Source organism: Tiliqua scincoides, chromosome 2 (genome assembly GCF_035046505.1).
Source record: "Tiliqua scincoides isolate rTilSci1 chromosome 2, rTilSci1.hap2, whole genome shotgun sequence".
NCBI lineage: Eukaryota > Metazoa > Chordata > Lepidosauria > Squamata > Scincidae > Tiliqua > Tiliqua scincoides.
The window spans coordinates 261,294,516-261,311,080 of NC_089822.1; the positions used below are offsets into that span (position 1 = coordinate 261,294,516).

The window sequence follows — 16,565 nt, forward strand, 5'->3', positions numbered from 1 at the left end:
TAAACCCCATGGAACAAAATAGGGCTTACTTCTGAGTAGACCTGGTTAGGATTGTGCCCATAGTCTCGCAAAGGTGTGTGTGTGTGTGTGGGGGGGGGGGGGTGTTATGTGATCCCACCTCAGAGAAAGCGATCGGAGGCCAGGCAGAAAAGAAACAGTGAAGGATTTTATGGTTCCTTGGACCTGGTTGCCACCTTCTTTTCTGGCCTTACTCTTGTGCCCTTTCCTGGCAGGCAGAAATTCAACAGGGCTAGAATTTCTCAGCATGATCAAACAATGATCTGAAAAGATCACTCCCCCCCTTATAGATTTCATTGAGGACCCTGAAGTCTCAGCCCCCTTGCTCCAGGAGTCAGGGAAACGGGCAGGGCTGGAGGAGAGGGATGCTCCGGGCTGCTGCAGCAGGGCAGGCGCGAAAGGGTTAACTGATGGGCGACAGCGCGGGGCGGGGATGCTGGGCGGAGAGGCGAGCGCCGGAGGAAGGACAGGGAGGCAGCAGGAAGAGGAGAGCGCAGGTGGGCTCGGGGGCTCCAGTGCCGGGGAAGGGACGGCAGCTGGGACCAGCCCTGGATTCCGTTCCGCAGCTCAGCCCCCGCCTGGCTCTGGGCGCCCAGTGCCGGGGGTGGGAGGCTGCAGGCGGGGACCCCGCAGGAGGCTCAGCGCCAGCACGATCGGGGCTGAAAGGGATCCAGTGGAAGCTCTGTGTGATGCATAGCCTTGCAAAGGGGGGGAGGGGGTAAGTGGCCCCCACCTTAGAGAAAGCAGGGGAAGCTAGGCAGAAAAGAAACCCCAGAGGATTTTGCAGTGCCCAGGTCGTCCTGACTGTATCCAAGAGCAGGAGTTTAAGTCTGGTTGAGAATTCACTTTCCCCAACCAGGTTGCCACCTTCTCTGGCCTGACTCTTGTGCCCTTTCCCGGCAGGCAGAAATTCAACAGGCCTGCACTGCCCCAGCATGGTAAAACACTGATCTGAAAGGGTCACTTCTCCCCCTCCCTTAAAAGTTCCATTGAGATTTCTGTCAAAAAATACAGGTACCTTTTCTGCCCTTTGTGTTCCACTGTGTCTGTGTCTGGCTCAGGAGGAAACCCCCCTTTCAGCTCAGGGATACCTCCAGGGAAAGGCCTTGGATTGCTGGCAGCCTCTGACATTTGCATCGCTTTTGTCACCAGGTGAAACTCATCAAGCCTGATCCACTCTTTTGGGAGTGTAATAAGAGGCAGGCAGTCATTGCACCATCCCCTTCTCAATACTTCTAGGAAGATCAGGGTTTGAGAGCAGAGCTGTTGCCTAAATCAAAGGTTCCAAAGCAGAAGGCCATCCTAAGGTCTCCATTTTGCAGGACTGGAGCCAGGAGCAAAGCCATGAATGAGCAAACAAGTGGAGGTCCTGAAGGAGAAGGGAGATCAGGAGAGGCAGGAAGAGCCCCAGGCAGAGATCAGCCTGAATCTGTGATGGAGCCACAAGAGGACCCAGGCAGGGGGATGCAGCAGCGTTGGGAGACCCAATGGCAGCAGTTCTTCCAGACCTCAAAGGCTCCTCACCCTGCATGGGGGAAAACCCAGCTGTCAGAGGCCACACCCTGGGAGGACGCAAAGGCCTTTCTGGCCTCCTTTGAGCAAGTGGCTGCAGCCTGTCAGTGGCCCAGAGGAGAGTGGGTGGCTTGGCTCCTGCCTGCCCTGAGTGGGCAAGCCCAAGAGGCCTTCAGCCTCCTGGAAGCCAGAGACAAGGAGGACTATGGGAAAGTGAAGGCCGCCATTCTGAGAGACGAAGCCCTGAGAAGGGATGTGCAGCGTCAGCACTTCCGGCAGTTCTTCTGCTCAGAGCTGGAAGACCCGCGAAGGCTATACATCCAAGTCCAGGAGCTTTGCTGCCAATGGCTGAAGCCAGAGAGGCACACAAAGGAGCAGATCCTGGAGCTGCTGGTCCTGGAGCAGTTCCTGGCCAGCCTGCCGGTGGGCATCCAGAGATGGGTCCAGGCAGGAGGTCCAGATAGCTGTGCCCAGGCTGTGGCCCTACTGGAGGATTTCCTGATGAGCAGGAGAGAGGCTGAGGCAGAGACGTGGCAGGTGAGGTCTTAGTATTTAATTCCAAGATTGCTAACCAGACACAGGATGTGGGGTGTGTTTTTGGAACCACCTGCTAGACTTCAGCTAAAACTGGAGAAAAGTAATTGCAGGTAGGAAAGGCCAAACCTGAACCAACAATCCTTCACCCATTGAAAATCATTCTGAGTAAAAACTGCCAAATGATGTTCAGGCATCCTGCAGGAAAGTCTACAAGGCTTGCACCCATTCAGAATAGCCATCTTTGTACCACTACAATTATTTCATGTTGCTTGAACACATTTAAATGTATTGAAATGTTTGCATTTGATACAAAACGTGTATCTTTGCCTGTGTCTTTTAGCACGTGGTAGAAAATCCCCAGCAATAATAATAATAATAATAATAATAATAATAATAATAATAATAATAATAATAATAATAAAGGTATTTATATATCACCTTTCTTGGTCTTCAGATTTCTCCTCAGACTTTATTCAAGGCGTTTTACATAGGCAGGCTATTTAAATCCCCGTAGGGATTTTTACAATTGAAAGAAGGTTCTGTCTTTCAAGAACCACAACATTTCAGATGTTTCTTTCTGATCTGGTTTCACATTCTGGCCTCCATCCTCCCACGCTCAGAGCAGATGGAATAGCTCAGCTCAGCTTGTCAGCTGCTTCAAGGTCACACGGTGCCGGCGGCCTCGAACTGGCGACCTGCAGATGTTATCTTCAGGCAAATGGAGGCTCTACCCTCTAGACCAGACCTCCTGCCCCAGACATAGTTAGAGAGCATTGAACCTGCCATGTCAGACTTCACAGCCCAGGAGTTGTGGTGGGGAGACGCACTTGGCCACCTTACTTGATCCTCTCAGCTACGTAGTTTCCTCAGCTGCTTGAGGCCTATTTCTGAGAGTTGTGGTTTCTCAGAAATACATCTGGAATTAGACAGCAAAAGGGATAGGAAGTAAGGGAGCAGGGTGTATCTCTTTTTCCTACTCTGTTTTCTGAGTGAGGATCTCTTCACTGCTCCAGGAACCATTGCAGGAGTGGGCTGTGGGTCTCCTTGATGCAAAGGAGGAACCCTTGGACCTGCTGCAGGGGACGATCTTCAAAGAACATGCAGAGATATTGAGTGACCCCAAGCAGAACGTAGAAGAGGAAGCCTCTTCGCCAGGTAAAGATTCAGTGTGTGACCCTAAGTATGGCCATGATCAGAGTCACAAAATGTAAAGTGGGGGAAACAGTTTAGCAGTCATGTGGAAGAGGGAGTGGGCAGGTTTCTGCCCTAGTACAGTCCTTCTACTCATCCTCCGCTTGCCAGGATCAGTGACTGTGGTTGTGGCAGAGAGAATTTTAGCTTTCCTTGCCCCTGGGATGACAGAGTCGCTGAACCCAACTCCTGCTTATACACAGCTGTCCAAGGGACTGGAATCTGCCCTGCTTTGCCTCTGGCTGTCTCCAAGGATGAACAAGTGAACTCCTCAGTAAAATGTCCCTTCTGTCCCTCACAGGCCTTGGAATTGCACATCCAACAACATTGATTCCCCCAGAAGATCAGGACAAGGGTGAAGATGAACTGAGCCAGACTCTTGGCATCCAAGTGGAGAAGGTTGGTTTGTGCAGGGCCTGGGCTGACACACTGTGGCAGCCAATGTTCTTTTGCTGGAGGTAACCAGGGTTGTGGATCATGGAGCCAACTGAGGGGTTAGCTTCAGGTAAAAGAGTGGTGGGTGGCACCCACCTCCCTCCATACACTTGCCTTTGCTGCCTCCTGTGCCTTTTCCACTCCATTGCCCTCTTCTTTTTCCAATTGAGGGTATGGGAGGGGTAGAATGTGTCACATGGCCAGTATTGAAAGGACAGCATTTGCCACACACCCTCAGAGGCCTGGAGGTCTTTGGCAGGCCTTTGGGGGAGCTTTGATTTTCTGGACTCTGCCCCTGGGAAATCTTTGTCTCTTCAAGGAGATGCTTTTTGATGTCAGAGCACTCCCAGAGTTCCATTCTTTGCTATGTTGTATGTTGCATCTGTAAGGGTCTGTTGGATCTTGTTTCTGGTCAACACATACACAGGTGTCAGTATGCGCCTGTCGACATTTAAAGCATCATCTGATGCACAGAGTCCCATTCTGAACTCTCAGTAAGACACTGGAATTATGTCAGAATGCAAGGGAGGGCACCAGGATGAGGTCTCTTCTTATCTGGTGTGCTCCCTGGGGCATTTGGTGGGCCGCTGTGATACAGGAAGCCTATGGCCTGATCCAGTGGGGCTGTTCTTATGTTCTTATAACAGGGATGTCAAACATAAGGCCTAGGGGCCAGATGTGGCCCGCAGAAGCTTTTTATACGGCCCTCAGGCTTTCAGCTGCTGAGTAGTGCTGAGGTGTTACTGCTGAAAGGGCAGCCCTCATGAAAATTGGGCTCTCCCATATCTTGCAATATGATCAAGATTCATATATTTTCTCTTTTGTTATTTGCAGCTAATGAGTTCCTAAGTGAGAAAAAAGTGTTTATTTTTGGTTATGACCTGTTTAATGACATTACTTCTTGCCTAATGACATCACTTCTGGCCCTCAGCAGGCATCATGAATGCTATGTGGCCCTCCGTATGAAATGAGTTTGACACCCCTGCCCTATAAGATACTGACTTTGTTTGTTCTTTGCTTTAAAACCCATGTGCAGGGCTGGCCACTGGAGAACAAATTGCTACAGCAGGCAGTGGCAGGATCTCAGCAATGCATGGAAGGCAGGGCGAGGAGGAGACTTGGGCAAGTAAATTGTGGGGTCAGAAGAGGTGTCTTCCTGATATGCCACCATCTGGGACTCACTTTTCTAAGCATGGATTCCATGGGCCTGCCCCTAAATGACATAACCATGTGGATGGAGTCTAATCCAAAGTGCTAAGCCACATCTGTGTGGTTGGGTCGCCAACATGGCTGAGTGAGCAAGGAAATCCACCATGATGCCCAGTGTACATAAAATTGCAACACCTATTCATTGGGCCACTTCACCCAAGGAAGTGTATGTCTGCTAGGGCATGCCGAACTCTTTCCCTTGCTTTTGCAGCTGTCCCCTTTGGAAATGTCAGGAGTACAGAATGCAGGGATCCCTAACTTTTCTATACCCCAACCCACTATCCCAACCTCAGAATGGCCAGTGGCATATCTAGGGAAAATAGTGCCCATGGCAAGCACTGAAATTGTGTCCCTGTCCAAACATAGGAGATCATGGGGTGGGAATCCAGCCATGTCCATCCCACCAAGTGAATTTATTTAGCAGGCTACATGGAGGAGATGGGGAAGAAGCCATAGTTAGTTTATAACTAAATTTAGTTTATGCAATAATCTGCAGATGCTAAGTGCCCCTGAAAAAAGAAATGAAAAATAGCGTTCTGTACCTGTGGTTGACCTGCTGCAGCTCCATGTGACTATGGCCATTCCTGGAAGCTCCTTCCTGCATGGAAGAAGTTCCAGTCACACGGAGTCCCACAAAGTCCCAACCCCTTCCTTAACCAAATGACCATGATTGGGCCTCTGGCTTGCAACATTTCCCAAACAAAAATCTCACAGGTGCCTCCGCGCCTCAGAATGCATCTACTCACCCCTGGCTACAGGTGTTGCATTCCCCAGTGGTGGTAAGAGGTGGCTTTCCGAAAAAACTGTCCCCACTTCTGATTGATTTTTCTTCTTCTGTGTGTTAGTGTCAACCACTTTTATGTACCAGGAGGGCAAAGATCACTGTTTTAGGGTAACTGAGGGCCCAGTCCTATCCAATTTTCCAGTGCTAGTGCAGCTGTGCTGGTGGGCCGTACGTGGCTTCTTTTGGTGGGGAGTCAGTCATAGAAGCCTCCTCAAGGTAAGGGAACATTTGTTCCCTTATGTCAGGGCTGCATTGCAGCTGCACCAGTGCTGGAAAGTTGGATAGGATTGGACCCTGAGGCACTGGAACTGTTTGTATGTTATTCTCCCCACTGTAATTAAAAATGAAAATTTGTCACACTTTTATGGAAAGGAACTAGACTTTGGAATCCACTTCGGTTACCTGTAATCAATTGTGGAACATACTGTTGCACAAATGCAACAATAGTAGGAACAGGAGTCAAATTCAGAACGTTGGAAATGACCTTCTAATGTCTCCCAGAGGCCTGTGAAAGGATGGCTGCAACCTCCAAAATGGAAGCAAATGCAGCCTAGATTTTGACCTGTACTGCACACCCTGGTCCCCGCAATGCATATTTCAGGTTTCAGGACCCACTTTGGATATAAGTAGCTGGCAGGAATGGATATATGAGTGGGACAAGAAAGAGTTTAGCCACCTCCTCCAGCTTACCACTGTCATGAATAAGTACATGTTAGGCCTAGGTTGGCAGTAGAAGCCTGAACCGAACTAAGCCAGGTAACTGAGAAGTTGCTAGCAGTTCCTAGTGCAAGAATGTGAGTAAATAAACAAAAGGATTGTTGTCTCTCCTTTGCTGGCCAGAAAGGACAGATAACAAGAATTACAACCCATTAGAATATTTAGCACCTTAGTAGACAGAGAGGTGCCTGATCAAGCGTGATAGAGTGCACCTATGGATCTCCAGTTAGGAGGGGTGATAACTAGAAAGAGTTAGCAACAAGGCCAATTTGAGAAGGTTCTGTTCCTCTAAGGGTCTGATTGGACAGTCTAAATAAGTATGAAGTCACCTCAGTACTATTAGCATAAGAAGTATAATAATGAGTGCCCAAGGGGTGTGAGTGTTCCTTCTTGGACAGAGTTTTGGGTGCAACATCCTGTACGCTTTGGAGTTCCATTGTCCAACATGGGCACCTGGCCTCATAGGTAGCTCTGGAGCTAAAAGAGTAACTGACCCAGGTAGGAGATAGCCAGCTAGCTTTATTATTTTATTGCTGATATGTTTCCTAGATGTTTATGCCTCTAGCATTTGCTGCCTTACTGTAAGCTTATTCAACCTATTGTACTTAATAAACTAAAATATCTTTTACTAAGCTGTCTCATTGTCTGTTGCGGACAAAGGTTCAGAATCCTGCCTAGCCGTTCAGCAAGCTACTAAGTGCTCATTGAGGTCTAGTAACTTGAGGACTGAAGCTTTAATTGGAGAAAGCGCTCAGTGCCTGCAAGGGATAGAATTAAGCCTAGATGGTCTCGGTATCCCTGGACTGAGGCACTGGCACATAAAGGGTGGTGGCAGTACTACTGAGCAGAGGGGCCTTGAGGGCTTTAGGGTTTGAGAACCAAGAACTCTGAGCACCCCAAACTCCCCTGAGTTTGCAACAACCACCTTGGTAGGAAACCATGTGTCCTGTCTCCCATCCACTTACAAATCTTGAGAAGCAGTCTAGATTCTCATACACAGGTCCCCATTTAGTTTTTCAAGTGTGACCACAAAATGTGTGTTGGCATCCTTCAGTCTTGGAAAGCTATGGTATCACGTTCTGGAACAGAGTGTCCTCTCCAGTGCGTGAAGCCTGGGTAAAGTAGATATGGAAGATAGACTGTTTCCCATGCAGTAAATCCCCCCGCTCCACGTCGCTGAAATGGTCCAATGGAAAGGCAGAGGCCAATACAGTTGGTTCCAGCGGCACCGCAGGAGTTGCCAGAACGTGACTGTGTTCAACCATGAACTGCCTCAGGGACACTGGCTCTGGATTTTGCCTCAAGGTTGACTGCTGAAGCCTTTTCCATAACTGGATGTAGCCACAAGGCAGTGGAGGTTTGGGATCAGAGTTTTCCTTCTCTCTGATGAGCTGCCTTCCCAGGCTGATGAGTCCCATCTACCTGGTGGCTGTTTAGTCGCCTCTTATGACAAGTACAGCCAAACTGAGGGCCTATTCTTATCACCAGCCCTCAGGTGTAATGTACCACAAAATGTACAACACACATAATCTCCAGCATACAAATGCATACATACGGTGGCTAGCTCACTTGTGATTAATTCGTTGCACACCTTGGTTAAATCATTGGAGTATCGGTTTATGAAAGTAGAGTCTATCTTAAATCTTTTGGATTGTGGAGTTGAAAGGGCATGATTTCATACCTGTGAATTCACCTCATTCCTTGTGCAGCACAGTTGGTGAAGGCTAGAATGTTTTTCCTATGTCCTGCAGGTGATAAACCCGAGGAAGACGGGTGCCCCTTTTCACGTGATTGAACAGACACCAAACCAGTCTAGCCAACGGACCACGTTCTGGACAGTTCTGCAGGAGGATGGTGAAAATGTGGATTCCCCCGGTAAGGACCTGCTCTGGTTCCAGTAAATTCTATAAAAAAAATTGCACATCTTTTTTATTATTTGAGATACACACATTTAGTTCAAAAGAGAATCTGTGTACATACCATGAATGACAGAAATACTGTATGTTTTTAGAATACTGTATGTGTTGAAAAGACTTTGTTGAGAAGAAGAGAGTCCCCTGGACTGCAAGGAAATCAAATCAGTCAATACTACAAGAAATCAACCCTGACTGTTCAGTGGAAGGACAGATGCATAGCTGAAATACTTTGGTCATCTCATGAGAAGGGAGGATTCCTTAGAAAAGACCCTGATGCTGGGAAAAATTGAAGGCAAAAGGAGAAGGGGGAGGCAGATGATGAGATGGTTAGACAGTGTCATGGAGGCAATGAACATGAATTTGGACACACGCTGGAAGTTAGTGGTAGACAGGGAGGCCTGGAGCGCTGCGGTCCAGGAGGTCACAAAGAGTCGGATATGGCTTAACGACTGAACAACAACAAATTGTGCAAGCAGGTCTGAGATGAGAATGTGAACTGATGGAAAACACCATGGGCTCTGTAAGGAGGTGAAAGGAATGATAAAATAATACATACTGCTTCGGGGGGAAGAAGCATTGGAGAAGCTTGTTTCCTAAGGGAAAGTTTTTTCAGGAGAAATTGACTTGGGGCCCAGTTCTATCCAACATTCTAGTGCCAATAGAGCCCCAAGGTAAGGGAACATACACTCCCTTTTCTTTAGGAGGTTTTTGTGACAGCCCTCCAGTGACTCCCCCCCCCCCCATGGGATGACTGCATCAGTGCTGGATAGGATTGGACCCTTAGGGCCCAATCCAGAACAGTGTGTGCTGGCTTACTACCAGTGCTTATTGTTGCAAACGTGCCGAAAGGCATGTTTGCAGGCCCTAGTACTGTTGGGCAGATGCCAAAGATCCACCACTCGGCAGTCGCAGGGACCGTCAAGCAATGGAGAGGTAAGTGGGGGTGCGAGGGGAGGCAGAGAGGAAGTGTTGCGGGGAGGTGGACAGAGGGTGGGGAGGAGGTGTTATTGGGAGGGGGGAGGGGGGAGAGGGTAGGGAGGAGGCATGTCAGGGAGAAGGGGGGGAGAGAGGCTCACCGCCCGACACAGAGGCTCTTGATTCTCCGCCGATCTTTGACAAAAGTCCCCTTCTCCAGAGGAGCCGTCGCTGGCTACCCAAAGCGTGCAGGATGCAGCAGCAGCCATTTTCAGCGTCATTGCAGTCTCCGCCCCGGGTAGCTTAGGTGTTAATTAGTTTGTTAGTTCACATTAGTCTATTAGTATCTGTTAGTCTATTAGTTCACATTCACAGCCAAAATTAGTGTTAATATGATGTCAATCCATCCATTGTACCATTTCTTTCATTTACATCAGGTTGATTTACTGTCAGTAGAAAAAAGAATGTCAAACACAAAGAAAAGGATCCATGAATGAGTTTTGTATTGAAATGTAAGAGAAATAAATTTTTCTTGTTTCTTTCTCTGTCCAAAAGAGGGATCTTTGGCCCCCCAACATGGCCTGGTCCCCCAACCAGTGAAAAAGGAAGGGACATTTCTCCCGGATCCTGTGGAAAGTCAGAAACTCCCAATCCAAGATTCAGGTAAAGAGTTGCAAGAACCACGAAAGAGCTTCTCTCAGAGATCAAATTTATTAAGACGTCAGGTGGTCCACACAGGGAAGAAACCACACCAATGTCCTGAGTGTGGAAAAAGCTTCTTTCGGAGATCACATTTGGTATCCCATCAGCTGATCCACACAGGAAAGAAACCACACCGGTGTCCTGAGTGTGGAAAAAATTTCTCTCGGAGATCAAGTTTGTTAAGACATCAGCAAGTTCATACTGGAGAGAAACCTCACAAGTGTCCCGATTGTGGGAAAAGCTTCTCTTGGGTATCAAGTTTGGTATCCCATCAGATGATTCACACAGGAACGAAACCACACCAATGTCCTCAGTGTGAAAAAAAATTCTTTCGGAGATCAGACTTGTTAACACACCAGAACATTCATACTGGGGAGAAGCCTTACAAATGCCTCAAGTGTGAAAAAAGCTTCTTTCGGAAACCAAGTTTATCAAGCCATCAGAACACTCATACTAGAGAGAAACTTCACAAATGCCCTGAATGTGAAAAAAAATTCTCTTTTAGGTCAGCTTTATTAAGACATCAGAAACTTCATACTGGAGTGAAACCTCACAAATGCCCCGATTGTGGAAGAGGCTTTTTAAGGCGATCACGCTTATTATCCCATCAGAAAATGCATACTGAGATAAACCTTACAGGTGCAGGGTAACCAGTTGTCCTCTTTTTCCAGTATGTGTCCTCTTTTTTTTTTTTTAGCCTTGTGGCCTGGAAAAGAACTTAAATGTCCTCCATTTCCCTGTGAGCAGGCCCCTGCAGGCAATGCACAGCCTTTTTGTAATATAGAATTAAATTTAATTATAAGTACTATAGTGCAGGGGTGTCCAAAGTTTTTGGCAGGAGGGCCGCATCATCTCTCTGACACTGCGTTGGGGGCTGGGGGAAAAAAAGAATTTACACTTAAAATTTGAATAAATTTACATAAATGAATATATTAAAGATGAACTTATATGAATGAATGAAGGTCTTGCAATAGCTCAAGGCCTATAAAAGGCCTTGCACAAAGCAAGGCTGGCCTTTCCTTTGCTGCCGCTACTGCATCACAGATGTGAAACAGCAAGCAGTGGAGGGAGCCCACATCCCACAGCTCATGCAAGACGTCAAACAGTTGCTCTCACGCTGAGAGCAGTTGCATCGGGCCAGTGTGGGCTCCAACAAATCTCCGGAGGGCCAGAGGCTCATTGGAGACTGGGGGCTCCCTGAGGGCCGCATTGAGAGGCCTCAAGGGCCGGGATTTGGGCACCCCTGCTATAGTGTTTAACTACATGAAATCAATATACAAGTGTTTTTAACTTTTATTTTGTCATGTCCTACATTTTTTTTAGATGTTCTACATTTTGGGGGTGCCTTGTTCTCTTTTGTGGTTATGACATCTGGTCACCCTGTGCGAGTGTCCTATGTGTGGGAAAAACTTAAATGAGAAATGAACACTGAATAACCACCAGATAATGTCCTACTTGGGTTATCGGTTAATAAACTGAAGGCCCAATGTTTTCTTGAACAGATCATTTCAGTAGTTATTTTGCCTTGTTCGTAACAACTTGGTTGGCTTATGCTGCAGTCGTTTAAGCAGAGTTACAGGGAAGGAGTTTGAACTTTGATGACCTCACTGCTACATAACTATAGTCATACCTTGGGATCTGTGGGGGTTCCGTTCCCAGAATCCCTGCAGAGATCCTCAAACCCATGGAAAATGAAAGCCGTGGGTCAGGTGCCCTGTTGCCATCCCATCATGGCCAGAGCTGTGCTGAAAAAGCTTTTCTCACAGATCAAATTTGTTAACCCAGCAGATGATCAATGTGGGAAAGTGTCCATAAGCCCATCAACTGACAACAGGACTCCTTGGACGTGTGCCAGCTCTTTAGGTTGTGCAAGCTGGAGTAAGCAAAGGTGGCTGGCACTGGAAGTAACTCACATCCATTGGTGGCGCTGGAGGCAACTCACATCCACTGGTGGGCCTTCTTAGCTCTGCCTTTGTGCATGGGGCCTCTGCATCGTCTCTGCCTTTGCGACAGCCAGGAAGTCTGTTCCACTGTGGAAAGCAACAAAAGGATTCGGCTGTGTCTATAAGGGTAGAGTTTGGGTCAGAAGGTTATACTTATTAAACATAGGAGCACGCAGGACAAAAACTAAAAGATCTGATACTTGCAATGATTTTTCCTGAAATGCCACATTGACCTAAGGATGCCTTTAAGCAAAGTCCGCCACACTGCCCTCTGAGCTCTCCTATTGCTCTGCAGGGCTTTCTGCTGCCTCTCCCACCCTGTTTAGAGAGCAGGGAAGCTCTGAGAGCAAGTTGTGGAGGAGGCTCTGGGGTGACTTTGGATAAGCTGCTATGTGCAGACTCCTGATGCTCTTGCTATAAGGCACAAGTGGGTCATGTGAGGTTGTGACTTTGCCCTTTTTTGGCTTCTGCTCATTTCTTGGAACCAGACCAGGGTGACCAGATACAAGGGAGGACAGAGTGCTTATACCTTTAACCATTGTATAGAAGAGGGGATTCTGGCAAGTGCAGCTTTTTAAACCCTTCCATGTTGAGCTGAACCTTCCAAAATTCCCTCTCCTATACAATAGTTAAAGATCTCTGCACTCTGTCCTCCTGCAGAACCTCCACTTAGGACTGCCAGCTGGAAGGTAAAGAGGGAGGCTGAGGTCCCTGAACCAGCTGCCACAGAGTCTTCTCACTCCATCCTGTGGGTCAGTGCAGCTGCTCCATGAACAGAGTAACCAGATACCATGGAGGACAGAGTGCTTATACTGTACCTTTAATGATAGTATAGAAGAGGGAATTTTGGAAGGTTTAGACTTCAGCCACTGGCAGCAAAGCTCCTGGATAGAGAGGCTGCAGCCAAGGGGATTCTTAGGCTCCAGCACTTCCTGCTTTTTCTAAGGAGGTGTGGTTCACCTTGCTTTCTGTTGGCCCTTCCTTCTTTCTTTCTCTGCCCTTCACCCTACACATACCCCTATCTGTCTCTTTTCCAAAATTGTTAAGCATGGCAACCTTTGCCCCTTTCTGTAGTGCTTCTTAATTGTGCAAACAGGTCTGAGATGAAGATGTCATAAAGACACCAGGAACTCTGTAAAGCAGGAGAAAGAAATGAAATTATATACAGGTGGAACTTTGGTTTCCACAGAGTTGGTATCCACTGATTTGACTCGCCACTGATACAGGGGTCCACCTTTTAAAAACCTTGTAACAAAGGAAAAAAAGTACCAAAATCCAACCTTCCTGCTGTTAAGCCTCCCTGATTGCAAGCTTCTTGGGGTCAAGCTATTTCTGCCCAAAGTTGCATATATGCAACAGGGATCAAATGTGTGCACGTGTGGGCTGGGCAGAAATGGGTTAAAGATAAAGACCCACTTTGGGGTTTCTTGCTTCTCCATTGTCACCCCATTGGTATAGATGCTCTACCACATTCAACCACTAGCTGGGGTGAACAGTGGAATGAAATGGGGTGGAAGTTTTACCCCATCCAGTGGCTGAATGCGGTGTAGTGTGTATACCAATGCCTTCTGGGGCAACAATGGAGGAGAAAGAAACCTGGAAGTGAAACTTTAAAGCTATTTTTCCACTGATGTGGTATTCACTGATCTTTTCTAATCTACTGGGGGTTCTGAAATAGAACCCCAGTGATAAAGAGGCACGATCTACAGTATATAGTTCTTAGGGGGGGAGAAGCATTGGTGAGAAGCATGTTTTGTAAGGGAAAATTTTTAGAAGAAATTGACTTGGTATCCAATCCTATTCAATTTTCCAGCCCTGAGGCAGTGTTCCCTTACCTTGAAGAAGTCTCCATGACTGCCCCCCCCCACTGGCATGGACACATGCCACATCACATCACATGCCCCCCACATCAGCACTGGACAGTTGTATCAAATTGGGCCCTTTGGCTATTAGTACAGGGTAATGAAAGCCATTTATGCTATATTAAGTTTAAAACAAATCATTAGAGCATATGTTTAAAGCCTAATAAAGCAGCTTAATGGGAAAATGTATGCTTAGAACTTAAAATCCACTGTTTCTGACTGAAGAAGAGGCCCAAACTGCAATCTGGCAGTTTTGGCTAAAAAGAGCAGAATGTCTCCTGGCAGAATGCCTAGCAAGAAGATAGCAGGAGAACAATGCACACTTTAAAAACAGAGAGGTTGCTAGAAGGCATCCAAGCTATCTTAAGCTGGAAATTCCCTTTTTGTATGGCAAACAAACAGAAAAGCAGTTTTACAGCATTATTCATTCAGGGTTCCTTTCTAAAACAAACAAAAACAACAACAGTGTTACGTATATTAAACACTGCGAGGGTTATTTAGACCAAAGTTTCATAGAAATGCCAAAGGATCACAATGTTTGCATGCTTGCCAAATAATTCTTCACTGCCTTAATAGTTATAGAGTATAACTGATACACATATATAAGGATGTAATAGCATTAAAATGAGTTTTAACTGTTTGAAAGTTTAATAATAGCATAAAATACACAGAAAAGTGAAAAAGCTATTTCCAGCTCTAATCATGAGTCTGTCTCACAGGGAAACTTTGGAATGTGGGAGCCTGTATCTCTGTAAGACCTTGAGGACTCGAAGTCTCGCATTGATACTTTTAGAATGTGAACAAGGGAGTAGCATCTCAGAGAGACTTGGCAGCAACATATGGGCAAAAGCAAGAGGAAAAAGTTGCTTTTCAAAGATAAAACTTTTGTCTTGGCACCAGAAGGCAGGAGTATTGAAATGTTATGAGGGAAAGTACACAGACTTGTAACATTTTGGTGAGGGACTTGCAACATTATGGGGACAGCTTATCTGTTGGCAGGTAGAAATAGAGTTTCTAACAAACAAAGATGCAAACACAGCTAAACAGAAACAGATAAGCAGGAACATTCTTGAGAAAGTCCACGAGAGCCTCAGTCTGGGCTATAACAGACAGAGGAAGCTGAAATTTGGTTAAAATTAAATAAGAAAAGAATTTTTAAAAGGAAATCCTTATTTACAATAAGAATTTAGTTTGTCTTGTATTAAATATAATAAATTACACCACTATACATCAAAGTAACAAGTCACATATGGGATCACAGCATGGAATAAAAAAAGCTCAGCTTAAACAAAGGTTGGCACAGAGCCCCAGGGTGTCTAGTTGAAAGAATGTTAGAGATAAACAGGATGTTAGAGGCCAACCAAGTTGAGGATGCCAAGAAATAAGTACAAAGGACATGCCAAAAGCCAGTTCTGAATAATAATTGAGGTTACAGTGCTCTCTACTGCTACTTGCAAACAAAGTTTTCTATATGTTTAAATGTATGGTATTGCCTTATTTGAAACCTGTAACTTGAAGCCAACCGATCAAATGTTTGTAAAGCTATCTCTAGCCAACCCAGAAAAAGCCCCATCTATGATGTCAAACTCCAACCAATGAAAGGTGCACAACTTCTCAAACAAAGGGGCCAAAATGAAATATAAGGGAGAGGTTCAGACTGGAAAAATTGCTCTCATTGCTTTCTTCACTTTGGACTAGAGTCCCTGAGAAGCCCGTTGCTGGCAATGAAATAAAGCTTGCAGACGATCACCACTCTTGCCTACTGAGTTTGCTTTTGAACCTTGCAACACCTTGCAACAGCTATCAGTTGACATTCATGGTCAGCATTACTGTATGTATGAAGTCAATCTGTCCAGTGAATCATTTTCTTTCATTTACATCTAATTCAGTGGTTCCCAAACTGTGGGTTGGGACATGCCAGTGAGTTGCCAGCCGATTTTTGGTGGGTCGTGAAACTGACAAGGTGTCAGCTGACAAGGAAAATGTATTGAGACCTATGGAAACCAGAATGGAGCAGCATGTGCACATTTACACATGAGTAAGCAAATGTATGTTGGTCCACTTCAAAAGGCTGGCTGAGTGGGATGCAGTGCCACTAAAATGGTCCCAATCGGATGACCGCAGGCCCTAACAAACTCTTGAGAAAGAAGTCCCTGCCCCCAGCTGACAAGGAAAATGTATTGAGCCCCATGGAAAGTGAAACTGAGTCACAGGTGCATGTTTACTCAGGAGCAGGCAAACGTGCCTTGGTCCACTATGAAGGGGATTGAAAGACTGCCAGAATGGTGCCAATCCAATGAACGTGGAGCTCAACAAATGCTCCTAAGACAGTCCCTCCACCCAAACCATAGTAAGGATAAAAACAGATACTTGAGCAGCTGGTCAAGAGAAACTTCTTTTTTAGACTCATAAAGCTAGGTGGGTCCCAACAGAGTGTCATTTTAAAAAGTAGATCCTGGCACTAAAAAGTTTGGGAACCACTAATCTAATTGATTTACTGTGAAGTAGGAAAAAGAATGTAAAACACAAAGGTAAGAATCCCTGAATGCTTTTTATCATGTAGGAGAAGTTTTTGTTTGTTTCTCACTCTTGTCCTCAAGAGGGGTCTTTGGGTCCCTGACTTGACCTTACCCCCCCATCCAGTGAAAAAGAAAGACACGTTCCTCCCAGCTCCTGTTCAAAGCCTGGCCAGCACTCAGGGAAGGAGTTGCAAAAACCAACAAAAATTTCATCTCCCACCTGTAAGATACCTCTTTATGGAAAATACTCCCAGCCATGTTACTTCACTCCCAGAAGTGCATTGCATAGATTTCCTTACAGCTGG

General features: G+C 46.3%; 1 protein-coding gene across 2 annotated transcripts; it reads left to right on the plus strand.

The window, feature by feature from the left end:
• The first annotated feature begins 465 nt into the window (after nucleotides 1–465).
• Nucleotides 466–12,300, plus strand: LOC136640404 (zinc finger and SCAN domain-containing protein 30-like). 2 transcript variants are annotated; one of them, XM_066615519.1, is made up of 6 exons: nucleotides 466–515; nucleotides 1,341–2,067; nucleotides 3,081–3,222; nucleotides 3,560–3,657; nucleotides 8,155–8,278; nucleotides 9,790–12,300. In XM_066615519.1, the coding sequence occupies exons 2-6, from the start codon at nucleotides 1,363–1,365 to the stop codon at nucleotides 10,584–10,586; spliced, it is 1,866 nt and encodes a 621-aa protein (XP_066471616.1). In that variant the 5' UTR covers nucleotides 466–515; nucleotides 1,341–1,362; the 3' UTR covers nucleotides 10,587–12,300. The 2 variants fall into 2 exon arrangements, with proteins under 2 accessions (XP_066471616.1, XP_066471614.1); XM_066615517.1 differs by having other exon boundaries at nucleotides 469–515; nucleotides 1,171–2,067.
• The last annotated feature ends 4,265 nt before the right edge of the window (nucleotides 12,301–16,565 follow it).

Excerpts from the sequence above, each read along its gene's own strand:
- LOC136640404 (XM_066615519.1), top strand. The coding sequence starts at position 1,363 with ATGAATGAGCAAACAAGTGGAGGTCCTGAAGGAGAAGGGAGATCAGGA. Across the intron at positions 3,223-3,559 it reads AGAGGAAGCCTCTTCGCCAG|GCCTTGGAATTGCACATCCA; the intron begins GTAAAGATTCAG and ends TGTCCCTCACAG. Across the intron at positions 3,658-8,154 it reads TTGGCATCCAAGTGGAGAAG|GTGATAAACCCGAGGAAGAC; the intron begins GTTGGTTTGTGC and ends TATGTCCTGCAG.